This window comes from Cupressus sempervirens, chromosome 2, assembly GCF_028749045.1.
Source record: "Cupressus sempervirens isolate cs-2001-9-10 chromosome 2, ASM2874904v1, whole genome shotgun sequence".
Taxonomy (NCBI): Eukaryota; Viridiplantae; Streptophyta; class Pinopsida; order Cupressales; family Cupressaceae; genus Cupressus; species Cupressus sempervirens.
Window position 1 is genome coordinate 41429809 of NC_143119.1, and position 25401 is coordinate 41455209.

Consider the following 25401-nt stretch of genomic DNA (forward strand, 5'->3'; position numbering starts at 1 on the left):
GGGTAGCAACCCTAATTAGGGTTTCTAGGATCTAATATAGATCGTTGACTTTGCCTCTTAATCTCTACCGTTGGTTGTAATTTTGGCCCCTATATAAGGTCATTTGCTCTCATTTGTAAAGGGTTGAAGAGAATTGTTCCTTAATACCAAAATTGCTTCTCTTTATCATTGTTGTGACTTGCATGGTGATTAAGAACACTTGGTGTTATTGCATGGTTTCTACTTTCAATAGTTAGACTTAAATTTCATTGAAGTTGTTAAAGTAGATTTTATTTCAAGAAAGTTGTTAAGAGTAAGAGTAGATGGATAGTTGCATGGTGATATTAGTGGATGTTTGATAGGGATCTATAAACTAGGCCACTAGGATCCCAACAGCTGGTTAGGAAGCCTTGCGTGGTAATCTAGTTCTTTTTCCATTGAATCATTGCATCTATGGAGGTAGAGCTGTTGGTAAGCTTTCATCTGATTTGATCCCTGTCCATTTGCTAATCTTTCCATTCATAGGAGTAGGAGTAAGACAATGAGTAGTGTAGTAGTTGGAGTTCAATTGAGAACAAAGATAGGAAGGCACAAGTCATTTGAACACGCACCCTCCATCATCACCATCAACATTATTTGGCGCTCATATACTTTGCAAAGCTAGATTAACATACGTGAATGAATAATGTAAGCTCGCCTATGTGATTAACCAATAAATCACATTAATATAATGGAGTTAGTATCGACAGATTTAAGGAACCTTGGAGTTTTTCTCATGTTCTTCATGAGTATTTAGTTTTCAAGAGAGGGATTGAGTGTTTGATATTCCATATCAAGTATTCAATTGCTATATAGTGGTCCAAAACTGACATCAACAACTTTCTCGATTATCCAAATATGGGGGGAAATCAATACAAAGTTCTTGATATAAAGAAAAGTGCCACAAAGTGAAGATGTTAAAGATAATTATTTAACAACAATTTAAATCAACATGATGAGGACAACATGCATGCCGTAATTACATGAAGATAAGCTATTGAAGGCACACCATTGATTAAACAATCACCATATTACACAACAATATATGACTTCCTTATAATATTTATATGCTGTCAGGAGCTTTCATACAGTGACAAATATGGAGTATTGTTTTTAGAATCAAGTTGGGATCATTCTCTAATGGTGGACATATACTCCAAAAACAATTGAAAAGATAATAGTCAACAAAGAATAACACAGGTAATGAAAGACGATGCAGCAGTGTTATGGTTACATACTTAATCATTGATATATATATTTATTGTCCTTTCATAGTGTTGACGGAGTGATGTAGCAGCATCCAGAGGTATAAGGGCAATCCTTTGTCACCCAAAAAAATGTACTTAGACTTAGTTTCTGTTTCAGGTGTTTTCATTTCTAGACACCCATTTGGGTCAAATAAAGGTTCCAACTCTCACAGTTCCACTATCAGTGTTCTAGGATAGAGTATTCGAGCACTGTGGGATACGTGAAAATGCCTAAAAAATAGGAGTATGTAATTGGGCCATCATTTTGGTGAACTAGAAGGTGTAAATTGGTTAGATGATTGTAATTGTAATTTAGAGCATTCCAGAAAAAGAATCAGGTCAAAAGTCTCCACGGTTTGAAAGTTATTTTAGTTTTTCGGTTTCTGGAGACTTCCTAAGAATGCTTCAAAGTCAGGTTTAGGGCATTAAATGACCTCGTATAGGGCCGAAAAATGGAGGACAAGCGAAGCTCCTCCATAGGGCTATAGAGCTCTTCGAGAGCTTTCTAGAAATGTAAACGGTTTGTCAATCAGAGCTACGGTTCAAAAGTTATGCCTCCCAGAAGTTCGGTTACCGTTTCTAGATTCTTCTAGTTTTGTGCCGACTTCTAACGCGGCTTCTGGAGCCTTCCATTTGGTCGGTGGATGCCAACTAGCACTTTATAGAATGTATTCCTAACCCTTAACCCTTTGGGGTCTATTTAAGGACATTTCTTGCATTGTAAAAGGTAGTTCGGAGTGGAGATTGAGAGAAGGTATTGGGAGAAGAATTTATCTCCAGATTTGTGCTATTGTAAGCCCATCGGGCATGTGTAGAAGTCTATTTTCTTTGTACTGAATGTATTAGCATATTTTCATAGTTAATAAAATTTTCCCTTTCCTGCTGTGTCCATTCTATGCTAGGTTGTGTCCCCATCACGGAGGATAACTGAATATAGCTATTTTAAAGACGGATAGTATAAAAGATTCCAGAATGAATGAGTTGGGAGAAGCTAATGATTTTGCAAACATTAAAATTTGATGTCAAATAAAAGATGCGGGAAAACATTAAACGTTCTCAAAGTATGTTCCAACAACAAAGGTAAAATTAATATGGCTCAAAAAAGTTGAGTATGCGATAATAGTCACTAAGAAGATGACATCATGAATTCGGGATAAAGATATCATAAAATGGTAAAAGATTGCTTTCAGATTAGAGAGAGTTTTTCCTTAAGTGTTTCAAGATTACTTAAGACAAATGATTAATTAAGTTGTCTTATTCAAAAGACATGTCTTATTTTCTTATATTCTTCAAATATAAAGTTACATTCTTTTAAATATCAAATATAAATAAAGAATGATTTATTTTTAAACAAAATGAAAAAGTAGTGAGCAGTGAAGTACGAGATGTCAGATGTGAAGGAGCAGAATAAAATATAGAAGAAGAAGTCAGCAGGTAAATAGAAAAGAAAGAGCAGTGGATATAAATGATATAAAATACATGCAAACAGATTAGTGAATACAGGTTTGTAATGGATGAAGATGTAAGAGAAAAGAAGAGGAAATATATTGAAAGAATATAAGAAAATAGAGATGAGTTGAACAGTATAAAATAAATAAAAGAATAAGTATATTGTGATAAAGAATAAGTGAAAGGATTGAAAATGAAATAGGCAATCAGATTGAAAATCTGGTTTATATATATTTTGAGGCTGACTCAATGAAAAAGAAAATAAACAAAGAAAGGTGTATGTGCTGCAATTAAATCTACACAGATAGAAGAAAATAAATTGTGCTATTGAAGTATCCATCATCAATTAAAGCAAGCAACATTTTTTAAGGTGGAAAAGGAGTTTGAGTGTAGTGGGTTGGTGCTCACGAAGAATGCAGTGGGGATTGGTGCTTCCAGTAGGTCAGAGTCTGTGAAGTGTGGAAGTTGAAGCTTCCAGTGAGTCGGTGCTCATAAACTTTGAAGTCGTAGCCTACAAATCATAGTAAAAGAACAATTTATATAAGAAAGCATTTATTTGCCGTAGTTTTCTCCCGCATTGGGTTTCCTTGTAAATCTTGTGCGATTGTGTTCATGTGCATAATTGTTTATTTTAGCATTTGAAGTTAATTGTTTGGATAAAAGTTTTAAATTGGCAATTTTGTTATTATGCTGATTCAACCCCCCCCCAAGTATAACCGTGTGCTCTTTAGAAACAACCCAGCCTAAGAAAACCTGTAAGTTTTATTGAGAATAAAGAAATGATTACAGAACTTATGAACAAAATTAATTCAACATTCAGTGATACTCCATAAGAGATTTACATAACACTAAAATATTTCCACAGAAAACAGCGATGTGAATCTCCTTTTGTTATAAGGCTCACACAAAGAATTGAGGATAACAAAACTTAATCGCCAATCATCGACCAAGATTTCATTTTTGCTATAATCGATTCACAACACATCGAAATGAATAACCATGGCTCAATATATATTTTCGGATGTCAAACAAATGGTAGCTAAAAAAATTCTTAAGTCATGAAGAATTCCACACAAACATGTCAAGAGTGCGTTCGGTTGAACTTTTCGCATATAATTATTCTACACATAACCATGCTGAGATACACGTCTACTGCAAACAACCTTGGACACGCCGGTATCAGTTATCTTGAAAAGGCAACAAACCCATAACCATCAAGCGCTAAAACGTAACCGCAAACATCCTTGTTGTATGCTTGGCTTTGTAGATGACAGAGGTTATGAATAGTTTTCTCCTCCACGCACGGATCCAGAAGCTTGGAGTTAAAATAATATTCTGCAAGACATCTAAAACAAACAAACACCTGCCTAACAATATGCGGACAAATCTAACCAATGGAATTGTTAGAATGAATACTTGAATTACAAGGTTAAATATTTCATGTGATGCTATAAGTTTTCATAGTTAGGAGGTCAGGATGCAGGCTAACACTAGCAAAACTAAAATAATGATCTTCTCTTTGTAAAGATAAAAGAATCAAAATAATATTCTTTTTAAAGGCAACTTACTAGAAGTAATGGATGTGTACATATATCACATGCTTGATTTCCTCAAGAAGTTTTGTTGGGAAACATGCAAAGCAAAAATAATTTGAGGAGGTTGGGAAGTGCACTACTCTTTACAAAATAGATATGAAATTGCAGAGATATGAGATTGAGAAACCAAGAAAACACTTTCTAGCTTACTTGTGACACTAGTGATTCTCTAAGGGTGTAAAACTTGGGACACCAACTTGTTAAATAAAACACAGAGACATATAGAAATAATTGAGAAGCATTTAATTTTAAGCAATTTCAATCTGACCGAGGAGTTGGATGAGATGGACGATGATAAATCCCTAGAGATCATTGTGAACCTTGATGATTTGGAGGAGATGGTGAATACCTAAGTCACAAGGTTTGAATTTGAATTCGAGTTCATCGATCATAAAATTCGAATGAAATCTGGTAAGGGTAAAAGTTCGGAAATAAAATTTGACATTAAATTTTAGTTGCATATATTTATATATTTTTAAATATTACTAATATATCCACAAAATTGTTAAAATAATTTAACATTGTTAAATAGTTTAACCAAAAAACTCAATATCAGTTTAAAATTCAATAATATTATATTAAATTACAGTATTATATTAAAATTCATAAAATTCAGATGACATTCAGAAAGAGCTAAAATTCGTTGAAATTCGAACAAAAAAGATGAAATTCGGCAAATCCTGTGACTTAGGTGAATACTGCGGGCAATACCCCTGTTCTTCCTGATGCAGCTTGTATAACTAATTCCTTTGCTCCTATGAGGATCCTGAAAAGGATGATAACACTTAGGATTAAATAAAGAAACTTCAAGAGAGAGTGGTTGTTCTGAATTCTATCACACATACTATTGCTAATGAGCAATTTAATACTGCTATCTCTTCCATTTGCAAGTTAATGAACAACACTATGAAAAGTAGTCTTTGGTGTGGCCATGGGCAAGAGCTGGATGAGAAGAATGTCAAGAAGAAGAAGCAAGACAACGATGAGAAAGAACCCTATGGAGCTGATAAAGAAGACTAGTAGAAGGAGCTTCATTATCGCTCAAAGGATTGGGAGACTATCTCTAATTCCAAATGATAGTTAATTTACCTTTCTCTAGACTCAACTTTAGTGCCGATATGTTTATAGTGGCTCCTGTTAAACTTAAATTTATGATTATGTTTGGTATGCTTTAATTGGTATCAAGAGGGACTTTGCGATTCTTTCTATTAGACAGATCAGATAAGATAAGATAATGATAGTAATGTCCAACAAGAGACCAGCAAGGGTCTAAGGGACTGAAAGATTACAATAGGAAGAGAAACAACCCAGCAGGAGCACTCCATGAAAGAGTTGACAAGAAAACAAAGAAAGGAAACATCAACAACAAAAGATGAGAGGTGGACTAGAAGTCCTTTCTTATTGAAAAGAAATCTAGCACTATAGGGTGTAGAATGGAAATACAACTCAAGTTCATAGAGTAATGCAAATGATATAGAATAATGCAATCGATATATACATGAAGCAAAACATAGAATGAACATTAATACCTTAATGCCAATTGGCGAGGAAATGATTTATTTATTCATACCAAAAACATCATGTGTACATTGACAATATTCCAAGTACTTATAGAAGGGTTGGTTGGAAAAACCAACTGACACATTCTCTCACCTCCTAACTACCCAGCCCCAATAAGCTTTCACAAGTATTAAGTACAATAGTTACTTTATTTCGACTACATCTATCCCCCCAAAAAAAAGAAGTCTTCTAGACGACTGCTAGACATGGAAACAAAAAATCTTTGATTTTAAGAGAGGGAATGTTTTGTTTATTCATACGAAAAATATTATGCGTATATTGACAATATTCCAAGTACTTATAGAAGGGTCGGTTGGTTAGGAAAACCAACCGACACATTCGCTCCTAACTAGCCAGCCCGAATAAGCTTTAACAAGTACTAAGTACAATAGTTACTTTATTCCCACTACAAAGGGTAAGGCCCAAGACGACCAGGGGTTTGGGCTTGTCTTTGAGTAACACTGGGGATAGGGTGGCGCTGTCGGATGAAATCCTGACAAGGTCTAACAACTCTGGTGTGCTGGGAGATAGGCGTAGCAAGTGACCACTTTAGGCCCCTAGAGGGGGACATGGGTGGGAAGAAGGCGGTGATAAGCTGATTTGAGGCTTGGCTTTAAGGAAACATGAGCTGTAAAGTGTGATCCTGGAGCTGTGAACTCTCATGGAGGTAAAGTGCTAAATACTGCTAGTCGGAGTAGATGATAAATGCCGAGAGGGATTTGCAATCTCTGAATAAACAGTGGAATTTGCCTCTGATCTCATAGTATATAAGGTATTTGAAGATGAAATGGATCTCAGTCTCAGTCTCAGATAAAGTGCAAAGGCGGCAAATCCGGTCGTCTCTGGTTAGACGGTGATCCATCTGGCACCGGAGCCAGTGGGAACCGACTCGGAAAGATCCGAGGGAGATACGGAGGGCGTGACTTCAACGTTGACTCAAGTAAAAGGGACATACAATATTCCCATCATGGGTCTCTAGAAAGTGCTCAAAATTGAAAGCCATCTGTGGGCGAAGGCCCCCAGGAGGGTTACTCTAGGTCATGGTGATGTATTGTCTATATATGTCGAGTTTGACGTGCCCATTCAGTTCTTGCTGTGAAGAAAGGAGATGGGTAGGAGTATCTGAGGAGAACTAGTAAGGCGGGAGACGATCAATGTTGATCCCAATCGAGCTCAATAAGGTAGTGATCTGGGTATACCAGTAGCGAGCCCTGGTCACCGTGCCAGAGCTGTCAATATCAACCGAGGAGCAGTATGCAAGGTAAGAATGTCTGTGGTGACTGTCCATGGTGTTCACGAAGCCCTTGAGCTAGTGAATGAATCAGATCAAGTCAAAGATTGTACTAAGTCTAAAAGGATGAGCTCCAAACTTGACCAAAATAATACAGTGTGGAGTGTGCCAATGGCATCTGATGATCTGATGGAGGAGAACGGTTTGGACCTGCCCAATTGAGGGTCAATCCAAATCAAGAAGAGAAGGTTCCCACACAACTAAGCTGTATAATGTTGTTGGTTTGACCAACGAGTCCAAGAGAGATAACTTGGACTTAGTATCCTGAAAGTGGTGTCGAAAGCACTCTCTCCAAAAGGGCGAGGGAACCTATCCCCTTGGCAACCTTGGGCAAGTGTGCAGGCCTTATGCGGAAGCATGGCCTAGAGAACTTGACCCCGAAATAAGTGTAAAAAGAGACAATCTCGATTTGTTCATCCTGGAAGCTAAAGTGAAGATGCGAGTTCCTCAGACAGTTAAAGAACATAATTTGTGTCTTGCTTAGATTCACCCTAGGCTGACGCTTGTAAAGTTTCTACAAATTTTGATAACCAATACTGAAATAATGATTTAGGTATTGCTGAAAATTGATCTCTTGCAAGTCTTGTCTAAATGTTATTGTTCAAGAAATTTGAAATTAATTATGGAAATTATAATTTAATCTCTGATATAAATCCTTTGGAGTAGATTGCTAGAAGAACAAAGTTTGGTAATAATTGTGTGTCTTCTATCCACAAACATGTTCCTATTTATATTTAAACCAAGGGTCTTGTCTTTCCAAAAGACATATCCCTTCTAGGTCAACCCTCCATGAATTAGTCTCTTCCTCATAACAAATCAATGGCTTTAAACAGTTAACTAATAGTTAACAAAAATCAACTACAATAGTTTATTAAGAGGCAAACAGGTATACCTCATAAGTTACCGATCATGATGCTTGGAGAAGTATTAATCATAAGGCAAATACAAAGAACCATTTATGCATATCAGATCAGACTGATCAAGAATATCATAACGTTGCTGTTATCGTTATAAGGATTTAACAACGTTGATCGCAAAAAGAGGCCAACCCATCAATAAGTCTCTGGAGCTCCTCAGGAGAGGAGGCAAGGAGGACCACATGATCGGCAAAGAGGAGAATGGAGATCAGAACCTTGTGTAAATAGCAACCATCTCCAGGTAGTGAAGCCTCGCTCAGAAAGGTCTCGAGCTCATCAATATAGATACCGAATAGTGTGAGGGAGAGAGGGCAACCTTGCTTTACTCCAACGATGCTTTGGATCAGATTGGAGAAACCATTCAGAGTCTTGAATCCAGTAGTCAGAGTCTCATAGAGTCTCATAATCGCTCTCAAAAGATTATTTGAGATACCAATGTCTCTATGCCTTTGGAAAAGGGCCCCCTGAGGGACGGAATCAAAGGCCTTGCGAAAGTCTACAAAATAATAGTAGACTTTCAGCACGGTGCCGAGCCTCCTCCATGATAGCACACAGTGTCAATATTTGGTCCATACTCTGGGAGTTGGTACGGTACCCAGCTTTCCCTCTAGCATGATCGTGTCTCCTATCAAGTTGTCTGGAGAGAGTAGTGTTCAGGATTGTGGCATAAAGCTTGGCAAAGGTATCCCCAATCATAATTGTCTTGTAATTGTTGGGGTCTGAAACCAACCTGAACTTGTAGATTGGATAAATCACATGTCTCGAACATGAATCAACCCAGTACACCACTATGTTGAAGAGCATTGGAAGAAAGGAGCACAAAATCTGAATACCGAGCTTGAAAATCGTAGCCTGAAATCCTTCTTCATCGGCAGCTTTGCTACATCTCATGAATGTAACAGCTTTGAAAATGGTGGAGAACTTGAAGAGATGAGAGTGAAGGGGGGGAGGGGTTAGGGTGAATGGGTAGCTGGCCTAGGATATTGTAAAGAGTGGAGGCATGGGACACAAGGGAGTGCGAGTCAAGGGGGGAGGGTGGCAAGGGAGCAAGGTATGCTAGAAGGCTTTTGGGTCCCTAATGAGCGTGTCACAGAGGGATCTGCACTGCGAAGCCACAAACAACCACTTCTTGTGATGAAGAAGGCAGTGGTAAGAGGAGTGCAATTGGGTGTTTAAGGGGGGATAAGCTGCAAAAGAAGTACACAGGGACTGGTGGAACGAGTTATATTCATAATCATACCATTGGTTCATGGGACAGGATTTTCAGCTAGTAGGGTCGTGGTGGGAGGGAAAGGTGCGGTGGGGGATGGAGAGGAGGGCAGACTCCCAAATGCCAGCGGCCAAAAGGTCAACCAAGGACGAAGCCTGGGAGGAATCTGAAAAGCAGTTTGGGGGGAGAAGCCGTCTGAGGTGGAGGTTGAAGAGGTAGCAGTTATACTTAGAGAAACGAAAAGTAGAACAAGGGCGCAAGAGCGAGGGTGGCAAATGGAGGGGGTGAAGTGGACGATGAGAGTGAGGATGGAGTGGTAGGCTAAAGGCGACGGTTGATGGTAGAATGGACAACATAGGGGATAAAGGAGGCCTATGCAATAACATAGTTGACCACACTCGCACCCTGCAATGGGGCCAGCAACTGAAGATCTCAGAACTAGGGAAGCAGGGGAGGCTATTGAGGATCAACAAATCAGAAGACTCATAGAGATGTAGGAGATGACGACCGTAGCAAGAAAGAGGCCCAAGACTGTCCTGAGAATGACACTGGAAACTCGGACTGGTTGGATCAATGTCCCAAGTACAAGTCAAATCCAAAGTGCAGAAGAGGTTATTTTGTTATTTTACTTAGATGATGAAAGACAACAATATGGAGTATAGTGATATCGGTGTTATATTAGGGAAATTGGACGATACAAAATAATTGTTGTTTATTTTTGCTCATTGATGGGTTTTGGTAGGTTTCGGTTGTAATGGCCCAAAGCCTAGTCGTCTGTTGATGTAGAGGGATTGGATCTACTTCTACAACCCTTGGGTTTTTCTTCACAAAAGGCTTATCTAGGCACCATCCAATGGTTGTACTCGATAAGCTTCCAAAAATTATCTTCTTCTCTTTGTCCTTGCCCTTTGGTTCTGCCTTGTGACCAATTGTAGAGTGGTAATATCACTCGAGTTCACAGATACAAGATAACACAATTGATATACACATGCATAAAACATAGAATGTACTCGTAATACCACAATCTAGTAGGCAAGGAAATGATTTCTTTATTAATACCAGAAAAACCACACTTGTACATTGACAATTATCCAAGTTCTTATAGAAGGGTTGGTTGGTTGGAAACCAACCGAAGCATTTCCTTACCACCTAACTACCCAACTCAGTAACAAGTACTAACATAATAGTTACTATACTCTGACTACATGTAACCCCCCCAAAAAATGAAGTCGTCTTGCAGACGACTGCTGAACATGAAAACAACAAAAAAGAACATTGACTGCAAGAAGAGGGATGGGAGGACATCCCTGTGGTTGGATCAGCCTCCTCTATCTTGTAGGCTTCCTTCATGGCCACTTTTTTTGCTTCCCATTGATTGCCGTATGGACACTAAACGTCCTCGTCTGCACCCTTGCCATACGTGTACGGATGAGAAGCTTTCACCTTGATGCTGTACGAATGTAAGTTGTGGCTATCGTACTTCCTTTAATTTTCGTACATGGTAATGCCATACTCCTTGTTACCGTCCATGGTGACATTGTACTCCCTCTCCCCATACGAAATTTATGCGTTGATGTTGTACTTTCTATGGCCCCCATACAGAATTGCTTTGGTGTCTAGCTGTTGTTTGAGTTATTTTGGCACCCTTCAATTTTGTTCGTATGGCTGTCCATACATCCAATCTTTTCTACCGTCCATCTGTCATAGCAATCTCTGCAACTTCTTCCTCTCGGCCACACTCTGGAATTTCCTGGATGTCGTCTTTGGCACTCCCTTCTCTGTCACTCCAGGTACTGTTTTGGGAAGTGTTTTGCAACTTTGTCTTTTTATAAGGACTTGGTTCTATTTTTTCTCTTCTTGCCACTTTATTTCGTCTCTCATACGCTTTTAACTTAGACCCATTTACTAGGTCTTTGATAGGTTTACTATCCAAAGTAGATAACTTTACAGCCCCATTCACTTTATACTTCATGTACTCCTGGGGGTACCTTCCTTCCAGCTGAGAGTCTTGTATTTGTAACATATTACATTTTGTGTGGAAAACTTCATAGTCTCCCATTTACCAGTGGAATAATCCATTAAGGGAATTTTTGTCATCGTTTGAGCATTTCCCTAGTCTGAGCACCCCTTCCTCATCAAGTTCCATCCCTTCATAGTTTTCTCCTTCAGAGTTTGATGCCAAGTCCTAACTTACTGACTGGTTCCTGAGATCTATGATGTACTTTCCTCCGATTCAATAGAGAGGGTGTTCCATTTCCAAATGTGATTGGCCTTTTGCTGCTACTAGCCATCCTCTCCCTAATAAAGCATCATATCCTTTCTTTTCGAGGGTAATAATTTCAAAGTCTAGGACAAATTGTTGGGTTCCTATTATTACCTTTTGCCCTATCAAGGTGCCAATCGGTTTGATGCCATGCTAGTCTGCTCCTACGAGCCAGAATGTGGGCAGCCACAAGGTAAGTTTCCCAATCGCCTTCCAAGTATCTTCCGATAGGACATTCACCCCGAACCTTCATCAATTATGATGTTTGATAGTTTGTACCCCATGATCTCCATTTCTACCACTGTTGGCGCTCTCCCTAGTCCTATTGTAAATAAGGTATTTTCTTCCTTTTCCACGGAAGTTTCTTCTTTTTCTACTTGTTCGACTGCTTTTGGTTCCGCTTTTTCCACTGTTTCTGGTTCCGCTACTTCCTTCATTAGTCATTTGAGGTCCTTCCTCAAGGCTTGGATCATTTTCAACTCTTCCTCACTCTCCTCTGAACTCTCACTAGAGCTTCCATGCCGTCTCCTCTTTGAGGTTTTATTCTCACTTTCAATGTAATGGCACGCGTACAAGCATCTCCAAAAGTGGATGGTGGGACTATCTTCATTTTTTTCTGAAGGACGGGGTGAGACCTTCAATAAAACATCTTTTCTTTAACTCGTCCGCAGGCTTATTGTCCAATTTGTTGATGAGTTCCTTTAGTCGCCTGGTATAAGCCTTCATCGATTCCTTCTTGTCTTGCCTAGTGTTATAGATTTTTGTGACAATCTCATCATCATCTCTTAACAATTTGAATTCCTCCTCAAATGCTTTACGCAGGTTATCCCAAGTGTTCTTCTTGCCAGCATCCAGGTCTGCATACCAATCTACGGCGATTCCTCTTAATGTTGCAGGAAATGCCTTCAACCATTCATTACTATCATTCTCCCTGTTCGCTTGCCATATAGTTATACAGGTTTTGTAATGGCGAGCAGGGTCCTCTAATCCATCCCCCGTAAATTTAGGCAACTTTTGTTTATCTAATGCCATTCTCTTTCCTTGTTGCCTCCTTCCCAATGGAACCCCTCCTCCCAAGGGAACACCACCCCCGGATGGAACACCACTTCCCGATAAAACACCACTTCCCGCTGGAACTCCACTTCTTGATGGAACTTTACTTCTGGATGGAACCCCACTTTTGGATGGAACACCCCTTCTTGATGGAACACCACTTCTCGATGGAACACCACTTCCCGCTAGAACACCACTTCTTGATGGAACACCACTTCCCGTTGGAACTCCACTTCCTGATGGAACTTTACTTCTGGATGGAACCCCACTTCTTGATGGAACACCACTTCCCGATGGACTAGACTTTTGACTATTTATCTCCTCCCGACAGAATTCTTGTCGTGTAGGGGTTTCTGGGTTTCTGCACCCGAACTGCCTTCCTTGTGTTTCTAAAATAACCAAATTGGCTAGTTCCTCAATGGTATGTTCAATCCACCCTTCCTGACTTCGGTGGGAATCCCCTTGTGTTCTCAAGTTACAACATCTCTCTTCTTGTTATTGGAGACGTAAGGTTCTTATTGTGACTTCCTCCTCAATTTTGTCCTCTAGTGCTGTCCTCCAGTATTTATTTGGAATCAGGGGCATGAAGTAATTCAATGCCTATCTCCCTTTCTTGGCTTATTGGGTTCCTCTAATTTGCAATCCCACGTCCTCCTCTTGGTAAACTGTTGAAGAACTTGTTGCCTTCTTTGTTCCCTCTCGATCTGTGCTCTTTCGTCCTCAATATGTACTAAGTTCCTTGCTAAAAGATGAGGAATCTGTCCTAGGAGATCATGCACTGCCAGTGGCACGGAGAGTTCGTCACGTACCGTGCTCTCAGGAACCATCCTCTCACGGGCTTCCCTTTGCACGTACTGTTCAACCGCAACTTCCCACACTGTCACGAGGTCGCGTGTCAACAGATCCTCCCTAGTTATTTTGTCCTCTGCGTCACTGTTAGTAATTTGGATGCAAGGTATGAATGTTCTTCCCATTAGCCCATCCTGTTTGGTAAAATACCTCTAGATTCGAACTTAGGCAACAACACCAAAAATGTAGAGTGGTAATATCACTCAAGTTCACAGATACAAAATAACACAATTGATATACACATGCATAAAACATAGAATGTACCAGTAATACCACAATCCAGTAGGCAAGGAAATGATTTCTTTATTAATACCACAAAACCTACTCTTGTACATTGACAATCATCCAAGTTCTTATAGAAGGGTTGGTTGGTTGGAAATCAATGGACGCATTTCCTTACCACCTAACTACCCAACTCGATAACAAGTACTAACATAATAGTTACTATACTCCGACTACACCAACTCCTAGAGCAATACAACTCTTCAGAGGACATACAACTCCTTACATCAAGCCTTCCTTAGACCCAAGATTTCACTAAGGTAATCCAACCCTTGCCAATCAAGATCTCTTCACCAACATAGCATAGGACATGTGTTGGTGTTTTCTCATACACAGGTAGGATGAGTGTCGATACTCAGAACAAGCACCTCAAGGCGACAGTACTCGAAGTTCGCCATCATTCTCTGCTTCTAGGCATAGTTTTTTCCGTTGAATCACTGACGACTTTCTAAGAGAATATTGGTGAGATATGCCATGACACATTTTTAATGCAAAAAAATGTGTATCTGAAAAGGCAAGAATTTTGAGGCAGATTGACGGAAGACCCAAGAATGAAAGGCACCCAAAAGAGAGATCAAAAAACCTAGAAATAATGTAAAATTAGATTTTGAATTTGTTGGCTCAAAAAATGAGGCATAGAAAACAATGCACCCAAAAAAAACAGAGTCTGACACAGTTGAGATCTACAAAAACCTATCAAGAATCTATTGAAAGATTTTCAAAATGACAAATAATCTGAGAGTTTCGCTAGAAACACTAGACTTTTTGAAAAACCCAAAAAATGGCAGAAGTGGTGGAAAATGAAATTGTTGGACAAAAATTAGAGACGGGTTTAAAACCCACAAAGGAATTCCTCACAACTTTGTGAATTACAAAATACAATTTTTTTCAAGGGAAAAAATTATAAAAACCCATTAGACAATTTTTAAGGGAAAAATTTATGAAAACCCATCATAAAATTTGTAAGGGAAAAAATTATGAAAACCCATCAAATTTTTTAAAGGGCGGTGAAACAAGAGAGCACATGCAAGTAACAAAATGCATATGCAAGCAACATGCAAGTGCATGCAAGAACATGCAAGCACATGCAAGCAACTTACGAAAATCAGAGACTTTTGCCTAAATTAAAAAATTGTGAATTCAAAACTCTCAACTAGGGCTTGCAATTTTTATTTCTAAAAATCGAAAAACAAATTTTTGGAAAAAATTCTAGATCAGAAGGCGCTTAAATTTTCTTAAAAAATCCACCAGATTTTAAGAAATCCCATCAACCTGCTTTGATACCATGTTTTGGTAAAATATTGAATGTGTTATTAAACAAAGATCAGAAATGATCTATATATACAAGTATACGAGAGAATGTTTCTATAATGAACAAGAGAGAGGAAATAGAAACCTTCTTGTAGAGTGAAAAAAAAAAGTTTCCATAATGAACATAAGGAGTTTATGGAAACATTACTAAAAGAGTGACCATTAGAAAAAGATAGAAGAGAGAGTAAATAGAAATTATCTAATATCGTAATAGTATGAGCCTGATCTTATACCATACACAAAAGGATCAATTTGGGGTTATGTTGTTTTATGACATGTCCACATTTATATTGAGTATAATAATAAAAATTGAGAGACTAGCATAAGGATCATTTGCTCTTCTGTAATGCTTTAAAATATTGAATTAATTACTTACAATCACACTTGAAATTCATTCAGGGGTAGTTACATTGAATAGCTATTTTTGCAGGATGCATTGGAAGGCTCTTTTCATCTAGGCAAATCTCTTGGAAAGCCATCTAAACTAAAAAGATCAAGAACTAAGTTTGGTGTAACAGTTAACAAGGTGAGCAGTTATTGGACTATGCATGTTGAAATGTTAGGAGAAGTTTAGAATCTATATTTATCAAGAATTTTCTTTCTTATGTTGAGCCATGCTGAATTTCTAACCAGCAATGCCAGTGTATCATGAAATGACCGGAAGAAATTAACTTTTGCACATGAAAATTGTTTGGTTAAATATTTCTGCATCCTTTCTGACTTATACCATTTGCTTCATGTCTCCCTACTCATAGAGGAATTGATTAGAAAGGGCAATAAATCGAGAAGGACAATAATATGTGAGGGTATTTAACTTTACAAAGTTTACCATATGATGTTTTTTTTCCATTATCTATTAGCCATTAATTTGTCTCTTAAAGGGCTTTATTGTTTGTTTTGTTGTGATACTGATTGTTCGAAATTATATTATTCTTTTTGCAACTGTTCAAAGACTAGCTATTTTTCTTGTGGTGTTGTTTCAAACACTAGATGAAACTTATGGTTGAGAGGTTTCTTTCATTGGCTTATGATTGGAGCACTTGTTGAAGGTATCACTTCATTTAGAGAAACCTCTTGAAAAGCTTTCTAAATAAAGAACGATAAAAAACAAGGTTGGACTAATAAATGTCTGCAAGTTGAGAAGCAATTTTCTTGATAGCCTATTAACAGTGTGTATTATTTAAAATGCTTGGACAAATCTAGTTCCTATGTATAAAATAAATTTAGTTTCTGGGTTTTTATGTTCTGGACCCTGTTGTATGTGCAATTGGTAATGATAGGTTTCATTAAAATGTTTGGAATCTCAATTCTTTCAGTACGCCTGTTTTGATTGCCATGGTTGTTGTTGGTTATTTTTGCAGGATTTGCTTCAGGATACTTGCTTATTAGAAGCACATCTTCATCTTCAGAATGTCAATAAACCCAAGAATTCCATAAGGAAGCTTGATGTAATAAATCCTAATGAGGCAAGAAGAAATTAAATTTGCCCTCTGCTTTATTCTTTGTTTCTTATTGACAATAATCAAGGTGTTACTAGGAGACGGCTATTGGTATTGGTATGGCTAGTTTTTAAAATAGGAGACAAGCAGTACTTGGAGATGCCATTTAAAAAAAAAAAAAAATGGTTCTTCGAAAATATCATGACATAGAACATTCAAAACAAGAATGACGGTAAAGCTAAACTTGAATTTTACAGTTTAAATACACAAATCTCGAATGCCATTGTGTCAAAGAGTTCGAAATTTGCACTACATATTTCATATCAGATTATCATTACATATTGAAATTCAAAAATCTTGACAGTTAGATGCTGATATGTAAACAAAAAACAAAAAGCAGAAGTCTATCATTTACTCTTCTACATTTTGATCATCCATATATCAAGGTCCTTAGTCATGATGCTCTCTAGATACTCATCACTCTCAAACCTACATTCCTCTGATGGTAGGGGAATTGGGGGTAATACTTAAAGGCCATCTGGATGAACCACTTCATCCACCATTGCTACATCTTCCTCATCAGGGAAAATTTGCTCCCATATTTCTGAATGACCCTCCATGTACCTAGGATCTATACAAGAGATAAGACCAAGTAAGCTAAAAAATTAGAAACATTCTATGGGATCAACTGATGTGAGGGCTTCATTTGCATCTTTTTTTTGAGATCTTGATACATAAACAACAAAAGCTTCTTTCTATGGGTCTCATTGAGCCATCAAAGAATGAGGCCTTGTTGGCTAGTCAGCCTATAAGGGATAGAAGAGCCAGCACAATTTGAAAAGAAACAAAAGGATTTGAAGAAAAAGCCGCATACAGATAGAGAACAACATAAATCATTTTTAAAAGATGATTCATCTAAGAAGGTGAAGTCTACCCATGCATATTGCAAAAGAACTAGACATGAAGAACATTCTTATTATGAGAAGGATATTGATGAATTGAAACATCTGAAAAAAATATTGATCTTCCTTCCCAAATGTTCAAATCGACTTCTTCTTATTCAAAACATTTAGGATATACAAAGGTAAAAGGTTGTGTAGGACTTGCTTCTGAAGCAGCTAATGGTAAAGCTGTGTGCTTCTACATGTTTTGAATCAGGGAGTTGACTCCTAGATTGCAGAGGTTCTCATCATATATATGGGTTCTATATACTGTAGGTTCTTATTTTGATCCTTGTGTTGTGCCACCTATTTTGATGGAGAACAACACTTATACGAGTGTAATTGGGAAAGGTTCTATTGATATTAATGACACCTTTGATGATGTTTTGTGTGTACCCGATCTATCGAATCTTGTTTCCATTTATTAGATCATCCATAACGAAATAGGGTGTTGGAGTTTGTAGCTGCGATAGAGATTTTTTCTCTAGAAATATGGATGTTATTATTGTCATGGCGACCTTAAGCTGAAGATGACACTTATGATGTAATTATGATAACAAATAAAGACGTGTCTTTTGACATGCGGTAAGGCATGGGAATACGAAGAGTTGTATTTGTAATAAAGTGTTATGTTTAGGAAATTGAAGGGACCTTCGTTTATAACATGAAGAGTCTCTCTTTTATTTATATGAATCACATCAAGTGATATGCTTTGTACACTTAAAGTTTATTATCAATTAAATAATCTTTTTTTGTGTGGCTGTGTTTTTCCCTTCATTCTCGAAGGGTTTTCCGAGGGTATTTATGGCGTTTATTGTTTTTCTTTTGGCTCTTTCTTATTGTTGTTTATCATCTTATTTTTTGGGCTCCACTTTCAACATTGTATCAGAGCCTCATTTGATAATAGTTTATCAGGAAGTTTTCTTGTTGCAATGTTGAGTATTTGAGCATATTGGATATAGAGGCTTAGGACAAGAGACATGAACTACTCTATTTGTATGGGTTCTTGAGTTTGATGGTATGATGTGTTGTTCAACAGCCACATTGTCAAGGATTTAAGTTGTTCTGCAACTTCTAATGGCCTGGAGATATTCATTAACTTAAAGCAGAGGTTTCACATCTTTTTGGTATTGCACTCCTTGCCATCATGATTATTTAGCATCGGGCTTATTTAATACTGTGTTATTTCCTCTTTGTGTCAGTTCATAGTTATTTTGTGCTGTAATTTTTACAATAGCTGTTGTCTATGCTTCATTTCGATATCGGGTGGTATGTATATGTGTTTTATATTGGTTGTGCCTTGTGCTTCAGAAGACAACTCTTGTGACAGTTTTTGCTTTCTGCTTGAGTGTTTTTCACATTATCGGGAGGAGATAATCGGAGTGGAAACAGTTTCGTTGGAGACTAATCCAAATTTTTTTATGCTTTAAAATGTTACTGCATCCTTTGAGGAATAAAAAATATGCAGTGTGTGTAGATTATCACTAGGTCTCTTGTGCAAATATTTAAGGGGCGCCAAGATTTTTTTGAAACTCCCATTGTAACACCGATACTGGGGTATGTCGAGACGAGTTTATGGGAAGAGAGGAAAATGGGCCTCATTTTTTAGGATGGTAGGGGGATGGCCAGGGGACAACGGCAAGGGGAGGACGGGCAGGGAGGGTTGTTGTATACATATTGAATATGAAATGCTAGTTATGAAATGATGTTTCATTAGAACATACCAAATCAAAATACTTGAACATAGCAAAATTGCAATATGAACTAGAACTATTTAACATTCAAGTATTAACATATTACATACACAATAGTAACATTCAACAATAAAAAATCAAATAGAAATTCAAGTACCCATCCCAACGATGACATAGTTGCGGAATGACAGAGGTGGGGATATTTGGGCACTCAAGTACTTGGTGTGGGGATGTCTTGGGGATAGGTACTTTGAGGTTTGGGAAGGAGGTGCGAGTCTTCGTGTTAGACTAGAAACTCCTCAAGAGGCTCCCTCAAATTCATTTCACACCCATTGCATGCTCGATATCTTTCATTTGCTAGAATAAAACAGTCTAATGGTAGTGGAGACGTTCTTTTCTTTTGTTGACTCAAGAGGCTCCCTCTCTTTATGTTGCTGTCTTGTCAGGAGTTGTTTGAGACTTGGAAATCAAAGAGATAGTTGCTATTGCGATGGTTGCTCATGCATCTCGGTTATATGCTTTGCACTGATGATGATTTTGATCTCTTGGTTGTTGATAATGCTCCTAGTGTGAATCTTGATATTGAGGAGAACTTTGGTTTCTTGAACTTGGGTATTCTCACATCAAATCCATTTCTTCTTCTACATCTACTGTTTCTTTTGAGGATACTTGTGTTGTTACATCAATGACTATTTGTGATTTAGTGTAACATGAAACACATTGTCTTCTAGATTTTTTTAAAAACTTATTTCATATTTGTATGTTTCATGGTTATGCAAATTGTATATATCTGATTATTTTTCAATTGTCTTTTTTTTAATAAATGAGATTAACATCTCATTATATATGCAAGAGGTGCCCTTTCACCAAGGGACACCCCTCTTCACATGTGGCCCAATTAATTAAATATTTATTAATTATATAATTAATATATAATCATGATTCATTAAATAATTACTATAATATAATTATATTATCACAATATTATAATTATATTATATTATCTTAGAATAATTATATATATATTTTTTGATGGGTAATGGGTTGAAGCCAAGATTAATTAATTATTATTCCTTGTTAAGCTTGAGTAGATTCGAACCTAAGACCTCCCAGATGAGAGACTCACAATTCACCTTTGTGTTGTAGGCTGTAGCTGTAGCATACCATTTTCCTAACCCTTTAAAAACACTGGAGACTTAGAACAATTTATGTTGCTTTCCACGTTCATCTAAAAAGATATAGTTATAACGACTACTTTTCATAATCAATTGAAAGACTTTAATAGCTATAATGAGAATAACTGATTTCTATTTAAATAAAAAGGAAATAACTGAGGTAAATATATAAGGAGAGTAAATAACTGAATTAGCTGCAGAAACGAGAAGTACATAAAGGTATTATACCTGTTATGGGAAGATGGAATACATGCAATACTAGTTGTATTTGTCCAATCTTGGCATCTAGTGAAGAGATATGTTGTCAGGGACTTAACCTCCCGACCGTGGACCCTTAGTATCCCCCTACCAAGGAACAGGCATGGGACACCCTGTCCTAGCATTGAGCATTCTGGTGTTAAAGAGTATCGGCTAGGTAGTTAGCTAGGCCACAAATACCTTCCATTAACCTATTTGCCAACTTTTAGCAACCCTAACCTCTAGTGATCATAGTAGTAAGCATGACGCTAAAGTTCTAAGCCTACCCTGGCCAGGGACTTGTATGGACAGAGTGTGCCCAATCACCCATTGCTCGAATGGACAACAAGATTAACACCTTTGATCACCATGAAGTAATTAGTTAAGCTAGTTTTGCTTAAGCTTATTATTTGTTTATTTGTTTCCAATATCCTTGTGTTATCTTGTAGGTATAATCCGATATTCATTTGGTATAAAACCACACTCTTCATCTTGGCCTTGCTGGTCTTCCTAGATGAATCTTGGTGTGGTTGTTTATTGCATCGATGAATCTAATTTTACCACAGTTTGAACTCTCAGTACATTCTGTGCTTATAACAGTCACTCATAAATAAATCTTTAGGTTCTTATAACAATTTCTTGACTCTATAAGAGTGCCTTCCCTTATCTCATAAGGCATACATAAAAAGGCTTCTGTATAAGTCTACACTAGATTGATAATCCTTCCAATAAAAAAGGAATTTCTGAAAAAAAATACATTCTCACAGAGATAGTGAAGAATTCAAATTTCCTATGCATGATATTACTAAATCATATGTGTCAGAAAATGGCAGTCCCTTGGAGCCATGCTCCAACTATATTATCAAGGAAATTCCATCAACCTCCAGCCAAGATTTCAAAGCTTATCATATAAAATTGGAAATTAGCAATGTGGAAGAATATTTGACCTGGTACAATTATCATTTTCTTTATTAATTGATTAGTTTATCATATTATTGTATTCATCATATTAATTACAATGGTACAATTCTATTGATCAATATATTGTTGGAAATATATTCAGTGCTCCCCTCAGGATTCGTGAGAAGGGCTTAAGCGCCTCCTATGTATTATAAGTTGAGTGGTTGTATCGGACATTGATAGATCGGCCCTTTGATGCAATGACAACCCCATTGTAACAAGTGGTATTAGAGCTTGGTCACAGGTTTGAATCCTCATGCCCTCGGGTAACGCTGAGGGGGAGATTGTTGGAAATTTATTCAGTGCTCCCCTCGGGATTTGTGACAAGGGCTTAACCGCCTGCTGTGTACTATTAAGTTGAGTGGTTGTATCGGCATTGATAGATCAGTCTTTTGGTGCAATGACAACCCTACTCTAACTTATATATTATACTGATGGAGACACAACCCAAGAACAGAATGGACACAACAGAAAAGGGAAATTGTATTAACTGAAAAATAAGCTAGTACATTCAGTACAGAGAAAATAAACTTCAAAACATGCCCTAAGGCTTACAATAGCATAAATGTGGAGATAATTTCTCCTTTCATACCTCCTCTCAAACTCCACTTCGAACTGCCTTTTACAATGCCAGAAATCTCCTTAAAAAGACCTTGGAGGGTTAAGGACTAGGAGTACATTCTAGAAAGTGCTAGTAGGCATCCACCGACCAAATAGAAGGTTCCAGAAGCTGCGTTAGAAGTCGACGCAAATCTAGAAAAATTCAGAAATGGTAACCGAACTTCTGGGAGGCATAACTTTTGAATCGTAGCTCCGATTGATGAACCATTTACATTTTTGGAAAGCTCTCGAAGCGCTCTATAGCCCTATGGATCAGCTTCGCTCGACCCCCATTTTTCAGCCCTTTTCGAGGTCATTTAATGCCCCTAACCTGACTTTGAAGCATTCTTAGGAGGTCTCCAAAATTCGAAAAACTACAATAACTTTCAAACCGTGGGGCCTTTTGACCTGATTCTTTTTCTGGAATGTTCTAAATCACAATTACATTCATCTGGCCAATTCACACCTTCTAGTTTACCAAAATGATGACCCAATTACATGCTCCTATTTTTTTGGGATTTTGTAGCACACTGATAGTGGAACTGTGAGAGTTGGAACCTTTATTTGACCCAAATGGGTGTCCAAAAATGAAAACACATGAAACAGAAATTAAGTCTAAGTACATTTTTTTGGGTGACATAGGATTGCCCTTATACCTCTGGATGCTCTTGCATCAGACACCCAGGGTAGTTTGAAAAGTGACCCTGTCACTTTATGAATGGTAGAGGAAATCCCAAATGGGAAACCTCAGCTGCTGAAATCCAAGTTGAGTCCTCGATCGGTCGTCCTTTCCATTTGACCAAATACTCTTCATACTGCCTGTTTTTGGTACTCCTACCCACACGATGATCTAGAATGTCTTCTATCTCCTCCTTCTTAGAAGCAGGAATTGGACATGGCTCTAACACCAGCTCCTCATCTGCACCATCATCATGATACTCCGTTAAATCTGCAATGTTGAAAATGGGAGAAATGTGAATACCATCTGGCAGCTCCACCTCATATGCATTTCCTGAGTCATGCTTCTTCAAAATTTTGCAGGGGCCAAATTTCTTCATTTTCAGCTTGTTGTAAGTACCGGCTGGGAATCTTTCTTTTCGTAAATGCACCATGACTAGATCCCCTACTTGGAATTCCTTATGTCTTCTCCTTTGATCAGCCTTAGCTTTGTACTCTTGATTCATCTTGGTAATGTGTGCTTGAACCTCCTCATGTAGACGCTTGATATGTTCAGCAAATTCTTCAGCTTCAGCACTTGTCCTCTCCCCTTGTTCTATCTTCCTCAATTCTGGTGCAGTCCTTGGGCTATTCCCATATACAATTTGGAATGGTGATTTTCCAGTACTCCTATTTATAGAGTTATTGTAAGCAAACTCTGCTTGTGGTAGAATCAAATCCCATCCCTTGGGCTTATCCCCAACTAAACATCTTAGCAAATTGCCCAGACTTCTGTTTACCACTTCTGTTTGGTCGTCAGTTTGTGGGTGATGCGTGGAATTGAATTTCAAGTTTATTCTCAACTTTTTCCACAATGTCCTCCAGAAATACCCCACACATTTAGTATCTCTGTCAAAAACTATACTCCTTGGAAGTCCATGTAGTCTTACCACCTCTTTGAAAAACAAGTCTGCAATATGGACAACATCATGAGTTTTGTGGCATGGAATGAAATGTGCCATTTTGGAGAACCTATCAACCACCACGAATATTGAGTCATTACCCCTTTGTGTCCTTGGCAATCCAAGAACAAAATCCATACTTATGTCCTCCCATGGCCTTGATGGAACATGCAATGGCTGATATAGGCCAGTATTGTGACTAAACCCCTTGGCAACTTGACAAACCTGGCAACTCTGTACAAACTTCTTCACATCCTATGAAATTTGAGGCCAAAAATAATGTTCTCTAAGAATGGCAATGGTCTTATCTCAACCAAAATGTCGTGCCATCCCTCCACTGTGTTTCTCCTTTATCAGATTTTCCCTCATGGAACTCCTTGGAATGCACAATTGACTACCCTTGAACAACATGCCATCCTGAATCAAATAGTCTAACCACTTGGTTCTATCTACAACAACAGGTTCTTTACAAGCTTTCCATGCTTCAGCAAAATCAGGATCCTCTGGGTACAAATTCTTGAGTTCATCAAACCCAACTACTTCAACCTGCATTACCGTAAGCAACAACTGTCTCCTGCTTAGTGCATCTGCAACCCTGTTAGATTTTCCACTTCTATGCTTCAACACAAATGTATAACTCTGCAAGAACTCTACCCACTTCATATGCCTCTGATTCAATTTACCTTAGCTATTTAGGTACTGTAATGCCTGATGATCAGTATACAAAACAAATTCTTTTGGCAATAAATAATGCCTCCATTTCTTTAAGGCCTGAACTATTGCATAGAACTCTTGATCATAAATAGAATACTTCTTCTTTGCATCATTCAATTTTTCACAAAAATATGCAATAGGCTTACCTTCTTGGCTTAATACAGCCCCAATAGCGCTGCCACTGGCATCAAAATCCACCTGGAAAACCTTTCTAAAATCTGGAAGTGCCAACACAGGCTGCTCTGTCACCTTCTTCTTCAACAATTCAAAACTTCTCGCAGCTGCTGCAGTCCATTTGAACTCTTTTCTATCCCCTCTTATTGTATCAGTTAGGGGTGCACATATGCCACTGCAATTCTTAATAAACCTCCTGTAAAAACTAACCAGACCATGAAATGATCTTACCTCAGTAGCAGACCTTGGAGTGGGCCATTCCAAGATGGCTTTTACCTTCTCTGGATCCATTTTGAGACCTTTAGGTGATATAACAAACGCCAAATAGACTAACTCCCTTTTTGCAAAGATACACTTCTTCAGATTAATTAACAGTTTCTCTTCCCTTAGCCTTCAAGGACACTACGAATATGCAACAAATGTTCTTCCAAAGTCTTGCTGAAAATTAAAATATCATCCAAATAAACAATAACAAATTTTCCCAAGAACTTCTAAAGTACCTCATTCATGAGCCACATTAAGGTGCTTGGGGCGTTCGTCAATCCAAAGGACATGACTAACCACTCATAAAGACCCTCCTTGGTCTTGAAGGCTGTTTTCCACTCATCTCCTTCTCGAATCCGTATCTGGTGATAACCACTCTTCAGATCTATCTTTGTGAAGTACTGAGCTCCACTCAAGCAGTCCATAAGATCATCCATCCTTGGCAAAGGAAATCGGTACTTGATGGTTATCCTATTTATAGCTCGAGAATCTGTACACATCCTCCACTCTCCATCCTTCTTTGGTGCGAGTACTGCAGG

The 25401-nt window shown here is 37.9% G+C and overlaps 1 protein-coding gene across 5 annotated transcripts in view; it reads left to right on the forward strand.

The window, feature by feature from the left end:
* Positions 1-25401, forward strand: part of LOC149570972 (uncharacterized) — a 219804-nt gene that overhangs the window by 24697 nt on the left and 169706 nt on the right. For 4 of the 5 annotated variants that reach the window (XM_089812515.1, XM_089812516.1, XM_089812517.1 and 1 more), the window contains exons 2-3: positions 15476-15571; positions 16407-16511. In XM_089812515.1, coding sequence (XP_089668641.1) covers positions 15476-15571; positions 16407-16511 — 201 coding nt within the window. The remainder of the gene's footprint in view (positions 1-15475; positions 15572-16406; positions 16512-25401) is intronic. The other variant, XM_089812518.1, reaches the window with a different exon arrangement.